Source organism: Lathyrus oleraceus, chromosome 3, assembly GCF_024323335.1.
Source record: "Lathyrus oleraceus cultivar Zhongwan6 chromosome 3, CAAS_Psat_ZW6_1.0, whole genome shotgun sequence".
Classification (NCBI taxonomy): Eukaryota; Viridiplantae; Streptophyta; class Magnoliopsida; order Fabales; family Fabaceae; genus Lathyrus; species Lathyrus oleraceus.
The window spans coordinates 230,488,558-230,500,897 of record NC_066581.1 but is presented as its reverse complement, the minus strand read 5'-3'; the positions used below and the strand labels follow the sequence as shown (position 1 = coordinate 230,500,897).

Sequence of the window (12,340 nt, the reverse complement as noted above, 5' to 3'; positions counted from 1 at the left end):
CATCCTATAACTAATCCTATTTTTGTTGCTTTGACAGGTATAGTGAGGCGGGCTGTTGCTCTTGGTCGATTTCTCCAGAACCCATTGGCAATGGTTGCAACATTATGTGGGCCCAGAAAGGAAATATTGTCATGGAAACTTTTGAGGATACTTTTGAGGATTTAGATGAGGTAAGGTACTCCACCTGGCTTTCTGGACACCTTTATTGTGTCACTATGACTTACTCTTTCCTATTCATTATTGCTTAGGTTATGGACCGGTATGTTGATCCCTTGGTTACTCATTTAAGAACAATGTTAAATTATCGCAAGTTCAGGACGAGTTTGAAAACAGAAGTTGATGAACTTTTGAAGACCGAAAAGGAAGAGAATCCAATGCGCATAGTTTATAGTTTTGGCATCTGTCATGAACATCCTGGCACATTTGTATTGACTTCCATAAGAAGTACAAATCCACACCATGAGTACATTGGTCTTTACCCCAAAGGATTCAGGTTCCGCAAAAAGATGTTTGAGGATATTGACCGGCTTGTGGCATATTTTCAAAGGCACATCGATGATCCACAAAATGATTCAGCACCTTCCATTAGGTCAGTAGCTGCAATGGTGCCAATGCGAAGCCCTGCTACTGGTGGCTCATCAGGAGCATCTGTGGGTAGTGGCTGGGGTGGTTCAAACAGCGAGGGTGGTTGGAGAGGTCCCTCGTATGATAGGGATCGGTCTTCTACTCCTGGTTCCAGAACAGGTATGAGATTTTAAATTCAGCTCTTGTTTGAGGTGAATCTAATTATTTTGTTTGGATTTCTTCTGCTAGTATTGTGCCTGCTTTGACATTAAATATAATTAGTTATCATGAATCCTCTTGTTATCAACATGTTGATTGGTTCCTTCTTCTGTGCATTTTGTTCTACATCTACCTGTTCTCTTTGTCTGCAGTTCACATATCATTCAACTAATTGCTTCCGCATGTCATTTTTCTAGTTCTTTTTATTCAAAATTAACTGTTTCTTTATTTTTACAGGACGACCTGATTACAGAAATAATGGGAATCGAGATGAACACCCTAGTGGATTGCCTCGTCCATATGGTGGTGGTCGAGGGCGTGGTCGTGGTTCTTATAGTAATAATAGTAGAGGACACAACTCCAACCACGAAAGACGTGCCGGTGCAACCAGATGGGGATCTACTGTGAAAGACGGGGATGACAGTTTAAGCAACTTCCCAGGGGCTAAGGTTCAAAATTCCCCTGGAAGAGAAGCATTTCCAGGTGGTTGGGGAGGTGGAGCTAGTGGTGGTAACAAAAGTGGCTGGGGAGGTGGAGCTAATGGTGGTGACAAAAGTGGCTGGGGAGGTGGAGCTAGTGGTGGTGACAAAAGTGGATGGGGAGGTGGAGCTAGTGGTGGGGACAAAAGTGGCTGGGGTGCTGGTCCAAGCGATGCTGAACAGGGAAACTCTGGTTGGGGAACTGGATCCAAGAAAGCCGGAGACAATGGATGGTCTGGAAACTGACCGGGCGGAATCCACAGAGCATTCACATTCATCTGTAATTTCTCTTTAAATCCACTCATTTGAATGATAAAATATGGATTATTAATTTATTAGAGTAATTGTAGTTGATCTTGACTATGGAACTCTGCATTTCGTTTTCACATTAAAATTTTGATTATATGTTCATCGAACGACAACTGTCGAATATGATTTATAGTTTACTAATAAGATAAGAGGCCTGGTTGCTCGAGCTGGTGCGGAGGGGAACCTCCCGCTGTACAGGCCATGATAATTTTATGGCAGAATTTGATCTACGTAGCCGACCCCATTCAGTGAGATAAATCTTGATTGTTGTTATCTGATGTGTGTAATATCAAATTGATATGCTTAACTGACGTATGACGTTTTCACAGTTGCAGCTTTTCTACCGATGGAAGTACTAAAGCGCGGAGAACTTTAGCGATCATAAAGCCGGATGGATTGCTCGGTAACTACACAGATGATATCAAGAGAACAATTTCAGAATATGGTTTCAGCATTGTCAAGGAACAGATTGTTCAACTTGGCGAGGCGACTGTGAAAAGATTTTATGCAGAACACTCTTCAAAAAGCTTCTTTTCAAGCCTAGTTAAATACATGACAAGGTTCGTCCATTTTAAGGCCAAACTCCGTTCCGCTGAGCATTTTTTTTTCATATTGCTAATGGATTCGATCAATAAGCACACATGTCTAGCTTCATCACTATGTCTGATAATGTTATCGGTTCATCCATATGATTTCTGTTTAATTTCATGTTTATAGTCTTTTATCATCTTTAATCTTCTCTTTTGCTTCTCCATAACTATAATCAGTGGACCAGTGTTAGTCATGGTTTTGGAAAAGGATAATGTTGTTGCTGATTGGCGCGCTTTAATGGGTCCTACTGATGCAAGCAAGGCCAAGATTACTCACCCTCACAGGTTTCCATAAACATGTTTACTAATCAAACTAATTTTGCTTGTTTAATCGATTTCTCTATGCTTAACTTGTTTATTAATTTGAACAGCATTAGAGCAAAATGTGGATTGGACACTGAAAAAAATTGTGTTCATGGTTCAGACTCTACCAAATCTGCACAAAGAGAGATACTATTTTTCTTCGACGAGCTCGCTCCAGATGAGTAATTTTACTCGAGAATTCATAATATAAAGATACTTGCTTATTTAAGTATTCTTTTGAGAAAGATTATATTCGAATTATCATAAACCTTTGCCTCACCAATTCTTATGGCAGATGCAATTACAGAACACGATGAATTAATGCGCATAGTTTATAGTTTTGGCATCTGTCATGAACATCCTGGCACATTTGTATTGACTTACATAAGAAGTACAAATCCACACCATGAGTACATTGGTCTTTACCCCAAAGGATTCAGGTTCCGCAAAAAGATGTTTGAGGATATTGACCGGCTTGTGGCATATTTTCAAAGGCACATCGATGATCCACAAAATGATTCAGCACCTTCCATTAGGTCAGTAGCTGCAATGGTGCCAATGCGAAGCCCTGCTACTGGTGGCTCATCAGGAGCATCTGGTGCAGTAGCTGCTGGTGCAGTACCTTTAATTTAAGAGTCTTGGGTTAGAAAATAATGCCTCGTTACGACTACAAATCTTGACTCTCTAAGTAGCAACGGTACACGGAAATTACAGTTTGTTCTCGTGTTCTAATTATCTAAACTAATTTTATTGTTTTTCCTACTCCATGACATCAAACCATTCTCATAGCCTTAGATAAACATCGTGAGAATAGATAACGATACTTGCTACAGCTATCTGTGGGATTGAAAAATCTTTTATACTATAACTGATATTGTTTTAGATTTTTTTTCTATTGTCCACAAGTTCATGTAATATGAAGCGTATCAAAAGACATGAAATCAAATCAAATTGATGTATGAATTATCATTGTGTCAATAACTAGTTTATTAATGAAATATTTAGTTTTGGTTGCAAGGTTGTCTCAAATGACACTGTGGTCTATTTTGTGTTCAAATTTATGATGTATCAAACAAGATTGTATTAAATGATATTGTGAAAAATTATGGTTTATCAACATCCATGCTACTTGATTAAACAAGAAGTGAAAACCCAACACTAATAATCATATCATAATCAACATACACATACGTAACATCTCAATTAAATTTGAATTAATCAAAAACAAAAACAAAGTAATATAAAAAACACTTAAACCATAACGCGTGAACCTTTCTATCCATCTATCACCATGACCCACAACATACATACATCAAATTAACACAAAATGTAACAGATTTCCGTTTATACTCATCTCAACCTAACACTCAATTGATTCACGAGGAATGCTAAATCATTACATGGATTACCACAAAAAAACTCTCTTCCAAAAAAATCACTCTAACTGAATTCTTTCCCTCTCTCAATTCACTTATAAATTTACATCAAATGTTTAGCATCGGCCTTAACTTCAACACTAATAGCATCCATTTTACGTCACTAATGGAGGACGTAAACATGTTTAGTCATTTATTTTTTTTATCTTCACCTACTAGTATAAATTATATTACAATAAAACACACTCATAATATGGTCCTCTAAGCCATCATCAAAAGAAACATCACACAATCTATTATTATGAAATGCCAAGGATTATAAAAGAGCATAAACTAACATAAATTTGAATAGTCCATATCATTTTCTCTCTCTCTCATTTTATGTATTGATATTAAGCAAAAGTAGACGTAGTGGACTTTGAGATTGAGTCAAAAAGTATAGCGGATAATACCTCCTATTTCATAACCATAAAATACCTCACATAGTATTTTAGATTATTTTATCTATTTTTTATTATATTATATTGGTATTTTGTGGTTGTGTTAGGTATTTAACTAGTATGAGATTTTATGCGCGAAAACGGAACAAAACAGCAAAAATCGGAAGAAAATGCCAAGACTGTGTCATGGATTTCAGAAACCCAAAAATTCACCCACTAACAGCAATACCTTGAAGGCTTCTCCCACTTTCTCCATTATTCATACATGATTTGTGGCTGTTAGTAATCGAAAATCCTCCTATAAATAATCAGTGTTAAGCTTGGTGTTTATCTTGAAGCAAGTTTATATTGCAACATTTAATTTCCAACGAGGTTTTATTTTCTGTATTGTATTAAAAACTCCATTTTGAGCAAATTACAGTTTAATTTTGAGGTTTAATTTGATTTCTGTTTCAATTATTTATTAATGTCATTTTTATTGTTTGAAGCTTTTACATGTCATTTTACTAAATTACCTTTAATCTTATTTAGTTGTTATTTTAATTGCCAAATTTATATGATATTATTCTTATCTTACCATTTTAATTATCAAATTATATTTCAGTGCTATTACTACTTTCATAAACATATATAATTTGTTTACTGTTATTGTTATTCTATTTATGCTTGTTCACGTGTTCAATATGCTAGCTTAAATTACGAGAGTCTGGATGTGAAGAACGTCATACCGACGATACTCACATGAATCACAATATTAACTATGTGTAACGAGAATTGTTTTTGGGTCTGAAAATTTTGTTTATAACACGTTTCTGTGCAATGCGAATGCAGTGCCAAAACGGAAGTCAATGTATAGCACTTTCAGTAAGGCAGGTCTGTGGGAGGTTGCAAGCAGGTTTGGGTCTAGTTCTGAGCAAATCGGATTATGTCTATCTGTAGTTAAGCTGGTACGTATGTTTGAATTTAGAACTGCTCTTTGTTTTTGACCATAAACATAAGCTAAAGGTTTTGTATTGTCTGCCCTCTTCTACAGCATGAGTTCATAGATCCAAAGGAAACACCAGAAGAGGTGGCTTCTAACTTCACATGTGCCATGTACGATACCCCTGAAGAAGTTCTTAAATGTGCTAGACACATGGTATGCATCTGTAACTTTATTCATAATCATTAAAATGTGTCCTTTGTTTGATTATTTGGTTATTTTTTGGGTTGGTAAGAGTTGGTATAAATTTATTTGATGAGTACAATTGGTACCTGTTTACTTTTTTGCTGGGTAACATTTGATGGTCTATTAAGCTGTATAAAATGGCATGGTCATGGTGTCCTCAGTCAGAGTTATGATTACTTTTTGCCCCCTATTGAGAAAGACTTCTGCTGCTGTTGTATTGTGGGTCTCATCTGTTGGTTTCTACTTTCTTCAATCAGGTTATTTTTAAGATGGTCGAGGAAAACCCAAGAGATGTTGGGCATGAAATGGACGGGCTCAGTATAGTGTATGGAGACGAATCTCTGCCCCGTCTTTACGAAAATTCCCAAATTTCCTCTGAACAACTTCCTTCGCAGCAGCTAGGTAAATATTGTGTTAGGTGTATGCTGCCCTTCATCTAATGCATCCTATAACTAATCCTATTTTTGTTGCTTTGACAGGTATAGTGAGGCGGGCTGTTGCTCTTGGTCGATTTCTCCAGAACCCTTTGGCAATGGTTGCAACATTATGTGGGCCCAGAAAGGAAATATTGTCATGGAAACTTTTGAGGATACTTTTGAGGATTTAGATGAGGTAAGGTACTCCACCTGGCTTTCTGGACACCTTTATTGTGTCACTATGACTTACTCTTTCCTATTCATTATTGCTTAGGTTATGGACCGGTATGTTGATCCCTTGGTTACTCATTTAAGAACAATGTTAAATTATCGCAAGTTCAGGACGGGTTTGAAAACAGAAGTTGATGAACTTTTGAAGACCGAAAAGGAAGAGAATCCAATGCGCATAGTTTATAGTTTTGGCATCTGTCATGAACATCCTGGCACATTTGTATTGACTTACATAAGAAGTACAAATCCACACCATGAGTACATTGGTCTTTACCCCAAAGGATTCAGGTTCCGCAAAAAGATGTTTGAGGATATTGACCGGCTTGTGGCATATTTTCAAAGGCACATCGATGATCCACAAAATGATTCAGCACCTTCCATTAGGTCAGTAGCTGCAATGGTGCCAATGCGAAGCCCTGCTACTGGTGGCTCATCAGGAGCATCTGGTGCAGTAGCTGCTGGTGCAGTACCTTTAATTTAAGAGTCCTGGGTTAGAAAATAATGCCTCGTTACGACTACAAATCTTGACTCTCTAAGTAGCAACGGTACACGGAAATTACAGTTTGTTCTCGTGTTCTAATTATCTAAACTAATTTTATTGTTTTTCCTACTCCATGACATCAAACCATTCTCATAGCCTTAGATAAACATCGTGAGAATAGATAACGATACTTGCTACAGCTATCTGTGGGATTGAAAAATCTTTTATACTATAACTGATATTGTTTTAGATTTTTTTTCTATTGTCCACAGGTTCATGTAATATGAAGCGTATCAAAAGACATGAAATCAAATCAAATTGATGTATGAATTATCATTGTGTCAATAACTAGTTTATTAATGAAATATTTAGTTTTGGTTGCAAGGTTGTCTCAAATGACACTGTGGTCTATTTTGTGTTCAAATTTATGATGTATCAAACAAGATTGTATTAAATGATATTGTGAAGAATTATGGTTTATCAACATCCATGCTACTTGATTAAACAAGAAGTGAAAACCCAACACTAATAATCATATCATAATCAACATACACATACATAACATCTCAATTAAAATCATGAGATCTCTTTTGTCTCAACTTTTCCATTTCATTTTATGCGTCTCTGACTTGAAATTATCTTCTTCAATGTATATATGGAGATCACAAGAATAGCAAACAAATGTAATTGATTACAAAGAGACTAGGCTTGAAGATGAATTTGAGCCTATTGTTCTCTCTGAGAAATATATGACAGAGAACGATGACCGATATATTCACATGAATGTATAGCACAAGAGTCTGGATGTGAAGAACATCATACCGACGATACTCACATGAATCACAATATTAACTATGTGTAACGAGAATTGTTTTTGGGTCTGAAAATTTTGTTTTTAACACGTTTCTGTGCAATGCGAATGCAGTGCCAAAACGGAAGTCAATGTATAGCACTTTCAGTAAGGCAGGTCTGTGGGAGGTTGCAAGCAGGTTTGGGTCTAGTTCTGAGCAAATCGTATTATGTCTATCTGTAGTTAAGCTGGTACGTATGTTTGTCAACCACTTATATATAATCACACAAGACTTGCATATCATTAGAAAACACAAACATAATGACAAAAAAAATAACAAACATAAAACAAAAAATTGGTTTTTATTATCCATGTTAGGGTTCGAATTTTGAAATTCGGATTAAATTTCCATTTGTTTGTTATAAACCCATCATGATTTTTATTTATTTTTTAATATTATAAATTTATAAATATATTTATTATTCTTTTTAAATAAAAATCTTATTAATATTATTAATTATTTTAATAAATTAAAAAGTCAAATTAAATATATTTATACATAAAGTGGGGATATTTGAAGAAAAAAATTCTGAAAAATTAGTATTTGTTTAGTATAGAGTTTGGGGATGAATAATTAAAAAAAATATATAAAAAAAATACAATAAATTACAGAGTAAAAAAGAAAATTGTTATAGTATCCCCAAAAGAAAATGGTCAATAATTTTGGATTGACAAAATGCACTACCATTGAGACAACGAGGTGCAATCTATAGTATTGATCTCTTTATTTTCAAAATTCTCATTCATAGTATATTTCCTTAGAAATAGTTGTATCTAGATTTTTCTTCATAAGCACAAACTTTAACGTAAACAATTGTACATATAATTATTTTTTAATTATGTGGTTTGTAAATATAGTTTATAGTGTACAGATGCTCGGAAAAAATGGGTAAATCACGTTATGCAATTTTTTCTAATTCTTTACTTCTAAAACAGTGTTACCTTGCATCTTTTTGAAGTGCATTCCATTTCAGATAATTAAATTTCCATTTGTTTGTTATAACCCCATCAATTGTGTATGGTTTTTATTTTCTACACTAAGAGATCCTTATAATTTTATTTTATATATATAGAGAGAGAGGTGGGGGAGGAAGGAGGGAGATATCACCATCTAACATTTTCCTTTGTCTTTATATGATTATATTAATTTTAAACCGTGATTACTACACATCTTAAATAAAATGTAATGTATGCATTAGTACATATCACATGTTATGTCTAAATTTGCATCAACCATGAAGAAGCCTAGAAACCCCGGACTCGGAAAAACTAAAGGCATGTTTGAAGCACTTTTCAATTTTAGTTCTTAAAATTTGTTTTTCAAATCTATTTTTAAAAATTAAAAAAGAAAATTAACAAAAAATTTGTTTGATAAACTAATTTTTAAAAACTGTTTTGAAAATATGAAAATGAAAAAACTTGTTTGATAATCTAATCTTTTAATAGTATTTTAAGAAGAGAATAAAAATGTATATTATGTCATTTACTTTTTAAATCTATTTTATTGTATAAAATATTACAAACTTAAAAAAATTAATTGATATTTGGTCGAATACAAATAATTGGGTTAAATCAATTTTTAATTTTTATGAAAATGAAAAAACTTGTTTGATAATCTAATCTTTTAATAGTATTTTAAGAAGAGAATAAAAATGTATATTTTGTTATTTACTTTTAAAATCTATTTTATTGTATAAAATATTACAAACTTAAAAAAATTAATTGATATTTGGTCGAATACAAATAATTGGGTTAAATCAATTTTTAATTTTACAAATCACATAACACTTGTTTGTAATAATAATAAGAAAAAAACAACTAAAAAATGGGATTCCACGTTTAATAGAGAGAAAAAATTATATAGTGAAAATAATTAAGAAACACAAAAAAAATTAAGTAAAATAAATAAACATATTTGAAAAGGTTAATTATACATAAAAAGCGCATAAATAAAAGAAATAACATACTCTTTAAAATACGTTTTTTTATTTTATTTTTAAAATATAAAAATTATTAAAATTACATTAATGCTATTAATGAAAATTATAAATTTTTATGTTTTTTTTTTCAAATTTTATAATACTAAAAACTAAAAAGTAAAACACAATTAAACAGTTTCACTTTTTTGCTTTTAAAAACTGAAAAATAAAAAAGAGTTTTTAAAAACACTTTTATGAAACATTATATTCAAACAAATTTTTAAATTTTAAATTTTCAAAAACTAAAAAAGAGTTTTTAAGATACATTTCAAACATACCCTAATTCTTGACGATCTTGGAGACTACTTTTTTTTATAATTTTTATTTATTTTTTAATATTATAAATTTATAAATATATTTATTATTCTTTTCAAATAAAAATCTTATTAATCTTATCAATTATTTTAATAAATTAAGAAGTCAAATTAAATATATTTATGCATAAAGTAAAATTTAATAATAGTCAAACATAAAAAATATACATTTATTAGAATTACACTAATTTAATAAAGGTGTCTTATACTTGAATGAGTCTAAAAAATACTTAATGGGAGAGTTGAATCATCAAAATTTTAAACAGTGGCAGTGGCAGTTATTAGGTTAAGTTTACAGTGGCAGTTATTAGTTAACAGATTCAGTTAAAAGTTAGTTGTGTTTTTATCCATTGACAGTTAAGTTTCTTACGGTTAAATAGCGGTTAGTTGAGCTCATATCATAACACAGTTAATTCCAGAAAATTCTCTCTCTCCCTCTCTCAGTAATCTCTCAGTAATGTCAAGCAGTAGCAGCAGTAAGCGCAATGAAAAAAAGGGGAAGAGTAAAGCCGGTGAAGCCGGTGAAGTATCAGAGAAGTCAAGCAGTAGCAGCAGTAAGCGCAATGAAAAAAAGGGAAGAGTAAAGCCGGTGAAGCCGGTGAAGTATCAGAGAAGTCAAGCAGTAGCAGCAGTAAGCGCAATGAAAAAAAGGGGAAGAGTAAAGCCGGTGAAGCCGGTGAAGTATCAGAGAAGTCAAGCAGTAGCAGCAGTAAGCGCAATGAAAAAGAGGGGAAGAGTAAAGCCGGTGAAGCCGGTGAAGTATTAGAGAAGTCAAGCAGTAGCAGCAGTAAGCGCAATGAAAAAAAGGGGAAGAGTAAAGCCGGTGAAGCCGGTGAAGTATTAGAGAAGTCAAGCAGTAGCAGCAGTAAGCGCAATGAAAAAAAGGGGAAGAGTAAAGCCGGTGAAGCCGGTGAAGTATCAGAGAAGTCAAGCATTAGCAGCAGTAAGCGCATTGAAAAAAAGGGGAAGAGTAAAGCCGGTGAAGCCGGTGAAGTATCAGAGAAGTCAAGCAGTAGCAGTAGTAAGCGCAATGAAAAAAAGGGGAAGAGTAAAGCCGGTGAAGCCCGTGAAGTATCAGAGAAGTCAAGCAGTAGCAGCAGTAAGCGCAATGAAAAAAAGGGGAAGAGTAAAGTCGGTGAAGCCGATGAAGTATCAGAGAAGTCAAGCAGTAGCAGCAGTAAGCGCAATGAAAAAAGGGGAAGAGTAAAGCCGGTGAAGCCGGTGAAGTATCAGAGAAGTCAAGCAGTAGCAGCAGTAAGCGCAATGAAAAAAAGGGGGAAGAGTAAAGTTGGTGAAGCCGGTGAAGTACCATAGAAGTCAAGCAGTAGCAGCAGTAAGCGTAATGAAAAAAAGGGGAAGAGTAAAGCCGGTGAAGCCGGTGAAGTATCAGAAAAGTCAAGCAGTAGCAGCCGTAAGCGCAATGAAAAAAAGGGGAAGAGTAAAGCCGGTGAAGTATCAGAGAAGTCAAGCAGTAGCAGCAGTAAGCGCAATGAAAAAAAAAGGGAAGAGTAAAGCCGGTGAAGCCGGTGAAGTATCAGAGAAGTCAAGCAGTAGCAGCAGTAAGCGCAATGAAAAAAAGGGGAAGAGTAAAGCCGGTGAAGCCGGTGAAGTATCAGAGAAGTCAAGCAGTAGCAGCAGTAAGCGCAATGAAAAAAAGGGGAAGAGTAAAGCCGGTGAAGTATTAGAGAAGTCAAGCAGTAGCAGCAGTAAGCGCAATGAAAAAAAGGGGAAGAGTAAAGCCGGTGAAGTATCAAAGAAGTCAAGCAGTAGCAGCAGTAAGCGCAATGAAAAAAGGGGAAGAGTAAAGCCGGTGAAGCCGGTGAAGTATCAGAGAAGTCAAGCAGTAGCAGCAGTAAGCGCAATGAAAAAAAGGGGAAGAGTAAAGCCGGTGAAGCCGGTGAAGTATCAGAGAAGTCAAGCAGTAGCAGCAGTAAGCGCAATGAAAAAAAGGGGAAGAGTAAAGCCGGTGAAGCCGGTGAAGTATCAGAGAAGTCAAGCAGTAGCAGCAGTAAGCGCAATGAAAAAAAGGGGAAGAGTAAAGCCAGTGAAGCCGGTGAAGTATCAGAGAAATCAAGCAGTAGCAGCAGTAAGCGCAATGAAAAAAAGGGAAGAGTAAAGCCGGTGAAGCCGGTGAAGTATCAGAGAAGTCAAGCAGTAGCAGCAGTAAGCGCAATGAAAAAAAGGGGAAGAGTAAACCCGGTGAAGCCAGTGAAGTATCAGAGAAGTCAAGCAGTAGCAGCAGTAAGCGCAATGAAAAAAAGGGGAAGAGTAAAGCCGGTGAAGCCGGTGAAGTATCAGAGAAGTCAAGCAGTAGCAGCAGTAAGCGCAATGAAAAAGAGGGGAAGAGTAAAGCCGGTGAAGCCGGTGAAGTATTAGAGAAGTCAAGCAGTAGCAGCAGTAAGCGCAATGAAAAAAGGGGAAGAGTAAAGCCGGTGAAGCCGGTGAAGTATTAGAGAAGTCAAGCAGTAGCAGCAGTAAGCGCAATGAAAAAAAGGGGAAGAGTAAAGCCGGTGAAGCCGGTGAAGTATCAGAGAAGTCAAGCATTAGCAGCAGTAAGCGCATTGAAAAAAAGGGGAAGAGTAAAGCCGGTGAAGCCGGTGAAGTATCAGAGAAGTCAAGCA

The 12,340-nt window shown here is 35.1% G+C and overlaps 2 protein-coding genes and 1 pseudogene across 4 annotated transcripts in view; all 3 read left to right on the top strand.

The window, feature by feature from the left end:
- LOC127130583 (transcription elongation factor SPT6 homolog) overlaps positions 1–12,340 on the top strand; it is a 73,446-nt pseudogene that overhangs the window by 36,853 nt on the left and 24,253 nt on the right.
- Positions 1–12,340, top strand: part of LOC127126489 (transcription elongation factor SPT6 homolog) — a 36,981-nt gene that overhangs the window by 1,490 nt on the left and 23,151 nt on the right. The window contains exons 1-5 of one of the 3 annotated variants that reach the window (XM_051055423.1): positions 5,187–5,227; positions 5,314–5,418; positions 5,706–5,850; positions 5,928–6,060; positions 6,139–6,856. In XM_051055423.1, the coding sequence (XP_050911380.1) occupies positions 5,995–6,060; positions 6,139–6,576 (504 nt within the window). In that variant the 5' untranslated portion in view covers positions 5,187–5,227; positions 5,314–5,418; positions 5,706–5,850; positions 5,928–5,994 and the 3' untranslated portion in view covers positions 6,577–6,856. Of the gene's footprint in view, positions 1–37; positions 171–5,186; positions 5,228–5,313; positions 5,419–5,705; positions 5,851–5,927; positions 6,061–6,138; positions 6,857–12,340 lie in introns of those variants that run through there. The other 2 variants (XM_051055421.1, XM_051055422.1) reach the window with 2 other exon arrangements.
- Positions 1,357–3,406, top strand: LOC127126490 (probable nucleoside diphosphate kinase 5). The gene is made up of 4 exons (XM_051055425.1): positions 1,357–1,542; positions 1,901–2,131; positions 2,339–2,446; positions 2,533–3,406. Exons 1-4 carry the CDS (start codon positions 1,493–1,495, stop codon positions 2,648–2,650), a joined length of 507 nt encoding a protein of 168 aa, XP_050911382.1. The 5' UTR covers positions 1,357–1,492; the 3' UTR covers positions 2,651–3,406.

Coding starts and splice junctions, on each gene's coding strand:
- LOC127126490 (XM_051055425.1), top strand. CDS start 1,493: ATGGTCTGGAAACTGACCGGGCGGAATCCACAGAGCATTCACATTCAT. Junction 2,132..2,338: donor CTAGTTAAATACATGACAAG/GTTCGTCCATTT, acceptor AACTATAATCAG/TGGACCAGTGTTAGTCATGG. Junction 2,447..2,532: donor AAGATTACTCACCCTCACAG/GTTTCCATAAAC, acceptor TAATTTGAACAG/CATTAGAGCAAAATGTGGAT.